At 52.6% G+C, this 6,386-nt stretch overlaps 1 protein-coding gene across 1 annotated transcript; it reads right to left on the bottom strand.

Annotated features, from left to right (window-relative positions):
* Nucleotides 1–269: 269 nt before the first annotated feature.
* gdf6a (growth differentiation factor 6a) lies at nucleotides 270–4,277 on the bottom strand. The gene is made up of 2 exons (XM_028980987.1): nucleotides 3,965–4,277; nucleotides 270–2,202 (listed from the first exon to the last, which is right to left on the bottom strand). Exons 1-2 carry the CDS (start codon nucleotides 4,275–4,277, stop codon nucleotides 1,355–1,357), a joined length of 1,161 nt encoding a protein of 386 aa, XP_028836820.1. The 3' UTR covers nucleotides 270–1,354.
* Between the last annotated feature and the right edge of the window lie 2,109 nt (nucleotides 4,278–6,386).

Below are 6,386 nucleotides of genomic sequence, written 5' to 3'. Positions count from 1 at the left end.
AAATGAATCCTAGAGAATGTAAAAATGACTTGCCTGAAAAGGGTCTAACTCACTGGGAGGTACACAAACTTCTTTTCTTTTCCTTTCATTTTATTAGTACAGTAATAGCGTGGATTATTATCCATGAATATATTTCATATGTAATTGAAAAAGATTACTAGCTGAATGCACCTCAGTCCTCAGAATCTATGTAATTATGAGGTAGACATTGATAATGGTATTTCCACCCCCAGAAAATGTCGAATACATCTTAAATTAATCTTGCCACCATAAGAAATACAGGATTTTCATACGAATCTGTACATCACAAATAATAAAAAATAATTATAGAATAGAAATTATAACGACTTTGAGTGCATTTTATAATGTATGCATATTTACAAAGAAATGTGGCAGGGGCATTTCTCCATTCGTTGCACTTTTTTTTTTTAAACTATACAAATATTTACAGCTCAAATAATGAACAGCAGTGCATTCAAAGCTAATGTGCATTTAAATATCATCTCGCTCGCGAGTCTCTTCCTCGTCAGTCGACCTTGTTATGGACAGAAAATCTCCTGACTACTCGGATTTGAGAAAGTCCGTTTATATATTTATATTTATATATTTTTGTTTATATATATATATATATATATAAGAAGTGCATTTTGCAAATCTGCAGACACTGATTTCGTTGTTGTTGTTTGCTTGTTTGTTTGCTAGTTTTCCTTTTTTTTTCTTCTTCTTCTTCTTCTTCTTCTTCTCAACGTCCATGAGGCTTCGGCTCTTCCAGCCTGATCGTTCGTGTTCGAACCCGCGCGTCATGCGTCCTCGCCACGATCTCTCCTGGAGAGCGCGCTCCGGCTATCTCTCCCCTTCAGGCCCGCGCCGCGTCCGGTGGGTTACGCGCACCTCTTCGGGAGGGAGGGGTGGAACGGAAAAAAAAAGGCGGGAGAATAAAACGCCAAAATGAAAGAAAAGAAAAGGGGGGTCCGTTGTGCGGCGATGCGTTCCCGACCTGGACGGTTCCAGCTGTCCTGGGCATCGACAGGTGTCGCACACCTCGCCCTTCACCAGCACACACACACACACACACACACACACACACACCAACCGAATGCATCCTGTAGGCGCGTGCTGGTGTTTATATGTGTATATATGTAAATTAACTGCGTTTTTTGAATAATATGACCGGGGTCGGTGGAGGGTGTTTTTTTGTTAGTTTTTTTTTAAAGAACTCGATAAATAGGCGCGCGTGCTCCGTGTGGGTGGGGGTTGGGGGGGGGGGTTCCCCTTTTCCTCGAGAAAAGCGGCGCTCCCGCTCCGGCGCGGGATGGGACGGGGGACAGGGGACGGGGGACGGGGGTCCGCGCCGCTACCTGCACCCGCACTGCTCCACCACCATGTCCTCGTACTGCTTGTACACCACGTTGTTCCCCGAGTCGATGTACAGGATGCTGATGGGGCTGAGCTTGGTGGGCACGCAGCAGCTCGGCGGCGTGCTGTTGGGGTCCATGGAGTTCATGAGGGTCTGGATGATGGCGTGGTTGGTGGGCTCCAGGTGCGAGCGCAGCGGGAAGTCGCACAGGCCCTCGCAGTGGTAGGCCTCGTAGTCCAGCGGGGCGATGATCCAGTCGTCCCAGCCCAGCTCCTTGAAGTTGACGTGGAGCGCCTTCTTGCTGCACCGCGACTTGGACTTCTTCCCGTGCCGCTTGCCGTGCCGGGCGTTCAGGGCGGTCCTCCGCCGGCGCCGGGCCTTGAACCGCGGGCCGCCCGCCTCCCCGCTCCTGGACTTCTCCTTCATCTTCTCCTTCATTTCGTTAAACAGGTTCTCCCGCTTCCTCGACTTGGTGTAGACCACCAGGATGGCCTTCTCCTGCTGGGGCCGGCCGCTCCTGCCGAAGCCCAGCTGCCTCACGTCGACGTCCGCGTCGGCCTTCAGCTGGAGACAGACGTGCTTCTGATGCGCCGGGTGATGGAGGTTCTTGAACATCCCCCAGACGTCCAGAACCTCCCATCCCGCCTTCCTGGACTCCTGCGGGTGCAGGGTCCTGGAGTCCAGCAGCCTCTCGGACCGACAGGGCAGCAGGCGGAGGCCGTAGGACCCCGACCGGACATCCGCGGGCACCTTCCTAAATATCCTGAGCTCCGCCCCGACCAGCTCCTCTCTGTCGGACAGGGTGGAGACGTCGAACAGGTACTGCTGTCCCCGCGAGAAATCATCTGCAAGAGAAAGCAGCCGCAGTCACCTTCACACGCAGGCGCCAGTGTGTGTGCGTGTGTGTGTATGTGTGTGTGTGTGTACGGGCTGTGTTGATGCCTGAACTGAGAACGTCATGTGACCAGGACACGAAAAATGGACGCAAGTCAATACTGCTATTCACCTTGGAATTATTATAATATTGCTGCATCTCAGAAACGTTAAGGACTTGTTTGATTATCAATTTTATTGTTCTTAGAATACGCAATTCATTCGAACGGTTTCGAAAAAAATACTTTTAATGTCATAAACTAAACATAAAGCACTTTTAACACTTTTATCGACAAAAGGAACAACAACGGGCAAGCGTCGTAAATATATATATATATCACTTTTATTTGCGACGTCGTATTTATGTGTGTGTGTGTGTGTGTGTGTGTGTGTGTGTGTGTGTGTGTGTGTGTGTGTGTGTGTGTGTTTAAAGTTTCCAAAATTCAATTTTACAGTCCTCAGAAACGAAAAAAGGGCAGAATAACCGGGTCACGGACCCGACCGGTCGAACAGCACGAATCCCGGGGGAAGGGAGGCGGGTTCCAGTCCGGTGTCGCCCCGAGATGGCCGCGCATCACACACTCAGCTGAGCAGCGCACAATCCCGGCTTTATTCCGCGGACCGAAATATCGCGTCCGTTCGCTCTTACGCCGCGGACCGACGCTGTAACCGTCAAAAAAACCGGACAAAATTCGGCAGAAAACTTGGACCGAAAGCTCGCGCGCCTGTTCTGCATTAGCGCACTTTTTCCCCTTTTCTCTCCCTTTTTCTTTCCTCTCCTTTTCATACGTCCAGTGTGTGTTCTCGTCTGGTCTCGCGATCGCGGAGATGAAGAAAAAAATCATCATCATCATCATCGGAATTCCGATCTATTTCGAGTAAACAACTTCCTGATTTTCGCCTCGATCGCAATATTTTTTTACACCGAACGAAACGGGCCGACGGATCAGGGGAGACGTTTCCTCGCTGTTGTTCTCGTCGCGGTATTTCCTCTTTTTGGCCGAGCTGCTTCATTATGGGAGAATAGACAGTGTTTGATATGTTATGACATGAACACTCAATTAGATCACCGAGTTCAAATACTCCAATCAGCGGTCTGATGCTAAACGACCCTCGGAGGGTCCAGCGCAGGGTCACGGGCAGTGACACATCAAATCAAAATCAAGCAAATAATAACCCCCACCTTCACAAACTTTCCTTTCCTTTATCGTCATTTTCTTTATGATCGAAATGACTCTTGTTTAGTTCGAATTACATTTTTTTTAAAAAAGATCCATGCGATTTTCTCACAGTGGTGTTTTGTGTGTTTTAAATTTTTTTTATAATGTTATAACGGATCAGATTCGAATTGGAGAACCCCCTCCCACACACACACACACGTCCCCCCAGCGCACCCACCTTGGGGGGATTTGGCGTGAACAGGTTGGGCCGGCGGAGGAATAATTTACTGCCTTCATTTAGAAAACGTCTCAATTAGTGTTTTATGGCCGCGTTACCCCGAGGACAGTGTCACGGCGGCCCGCCACCAAGGCGACACGAAACACGAAAACGACCGTAATTCAATCAATTAAAATGTAAAAAAAAAAAAAAATACAAACTGTGAGAATAAACAATGTGAATAAATCCACATTATCGAATTCTCGCTTGGATTATTACAGGGCCTTTCACTAAACGATTCAAATAGCTATATCCACATATCGATATCTGTGATCATAATACATTGGAGTTTCCCACCTTGCCCTCGGTCCACGAAGCTCGTGATCGTGTTGGCGGACTTGGACGAGCGGAAGAAGCTGGCGTTCATGCCCAGCTTCTCCGCCGCCGAGTAGGTCCGGTAGATGGAGATCATGTAGTCGTGCGGCACGACCGGGTTCTTCAGCTCGTCGCGCTGGCGGAACTTCGGCGACCTCTGCTCGGCGTGCGGGAGCCGGGCGCCCCGGTTCCGCCTCGGCGCGGGGGACGAGAGGATGGTGGCCGACTGGAAGCAGGGTAAACTCCACAGCAGCACGAACAGCGTGCACAGCGCGGCGGCCCGGAACGCGTCCATGGCTGCTCCGCGGCGGTGGCGGACGGCTCTGTGGGACGCGCGCTCGTGTCCTCCGCTACGCACGCGAGTCGGCGGACGAGCACGCCCATTCCCACACGCCCGATCTACTTATTGGCGAGCTTCTCCCTGCTCTCTCCACCTAGTCGGTGAGACGGGAGGTAGACACCTCCGCCCGGGCGGGGAGGGGGGCCGAGTCTGCGCGTCGTGCGCCGAGGGATGCCGGACTCGCCCCGCCGGAGAGGTTAACAGGTCGACAGAAGTATTCGCAGCGCCCAACAATCCGCCGCCAGAGAGTGTGTGTGTGTGTGTGTATGTATCATGTTAAGAACTGAATTACGGGAAAGTTTCAAATAAAAAAAGCTTATTCAACGCGATCAAAGAGTTGTTTTCAGTTTTCTTGGTCATGGTTGTATATTTTTAGAGGGATCTGGTGCACTTTGTATATAGTGGGACTTGACTAAAGCCACCAAGCAGTGATCCCACATCTCTTCCCAGGCTGGTGATCCCATGTCTCTTCCCAGGCTGGTGATCCCACGTCTCTTCCCAGGCTGGAGATCCCACATCTCTTCCCAGGCTGGTGATCCCACATCTCTTCCCAGGCTGGTGATCCCACATCTCTTCCCAGGCTGGTGATCCCACATCTCTTCCCAGACTGGAGATCCACCGCCTCTTTCCAGGCTGGAGATCCACCATCTCTTCCCAGACTGGAGATCCACCGTCTCTTCCCAGGCTGGTGATCCCACATCTCTTCCCAGGCTGGTGATCCCATGTCTCTTCCCAGACTGGATATCCACCGTCTCTTCACAGGCTGGAGATCCACCGTCTCTTCCCAGGCTGGTGATCCCACGTCTCTTCCCAGGCTGGTGATCCACCATCTCTTCCCAGGCTGGAGATCCCACGTCTCTTCCCAGGCTGGAGATCCCACATCTCTTCCCAGGCTGGAGATCCACCGTCTCTTCCCAGGCTGGAGATCCACCGTCTCTTCCCAGGCTGGAGATCCACCGTCTCTTCCCAGGCTGGTGATCCCACATCTCTTCCCAGGCTGGTGATCCCATGTCTCTTCCCAGACTGGACATCCACCGTCTCTTCACAGGCTGGAGATCCACCGTCTCTTCCCAGGCTGGTGATCCCACGTCTCTTCCCAGGCTGGTGATCCACCATCTCTTCCCAGGCTGGTGATCCCACGTCTCTTCCCAGGCTGGTGATCCCACGTCTCTTCCCAGACTGGTGATCCCACGTCTCTTCCCAGGCTGGTGATCCCACGTCTCTTCCCAGGCTGGAGATCCCACGTCTCTTCCCAGGCTGGAGATCCCACATCTCTTCCCAGGCTGGAGATCCACCGTCTCTTCCCAGGCTGGAGATCCACCGTCTCTTCCCAGGCTGGAGATCCCACGTCTCTTCCCAGGCTGGTGATCCCACGTCTCTTCCCAGGCTGGAGATCCACCGTCTCTTCCCAGGCTGGAGATCCACCGTCTCTTCCCAGGCTGGTGATCCCACGTCTCTTCCCAGGCTGGAGATCCCACGTCTCTTCCCAGACTGGTGATCCCACGTCTCTTCCCAGGCTGGAGATCCACCGTCTCTTCCCAGGCTGGTGATCCCACGTCTCTTCCCAGGCTGGAGATCCCACGTCTCTTCCCAGACTGGTGATCCCACGTCTCTTCCCAGGCTGGAGATCCCACGTCTCTTCCCAGACTGGAGATCCACCGTCTCTTCCCAGGCTGGTGATCCCACGTCTCTTCCCAGGCTGGAGATCCCACGTCTCTTCCCAGACTGGAGATCCACCGTCTCTTCCCAGGCTGGAGATCCTACGTCTCTTCCCAGGTTGGTGATCCCACATCTCTTCCCAGGCTGGGGATCCCACGTCTCTTCCCAGGCTGGAGATCCACCGTCTCTTCCCAGGCTGGTGATCCCACGTCTCTTCCCAGACTGGAGATCCCACGTCTCTTCCCAGGCTGGTGATCCTACGTCTCTTCCCAGGCTGGTGATCCCACGTCTCTTCCCAGGCTGGAGATCCACCGTCTCTTCCCATGCTGGAGATCCACCATCTCTTCCCATGCTGGAGATCCACCATCTCTTCCCAGACTGGAGATCCACCGTCTCTTCCCAGGC

Source organism: Denticeps clupeoides, chromosome 5, assembly GCF_900700375.1.
Source record: "Denticeps clupeoides chromosome 5, fDenClu1.1, whole genome shotgun sequence".
Lineage (NCBI taxonomy): Eukaryota > Metazoa > Chordata > Actinopteri > Clupeiformes > Denticipitidae > Denticeps > Denticeps clupeoides.
Note: the sequence above shows the minus strand (reverse complement) of the source record. Positions and strands in the feature narration are given on the sequence as shown.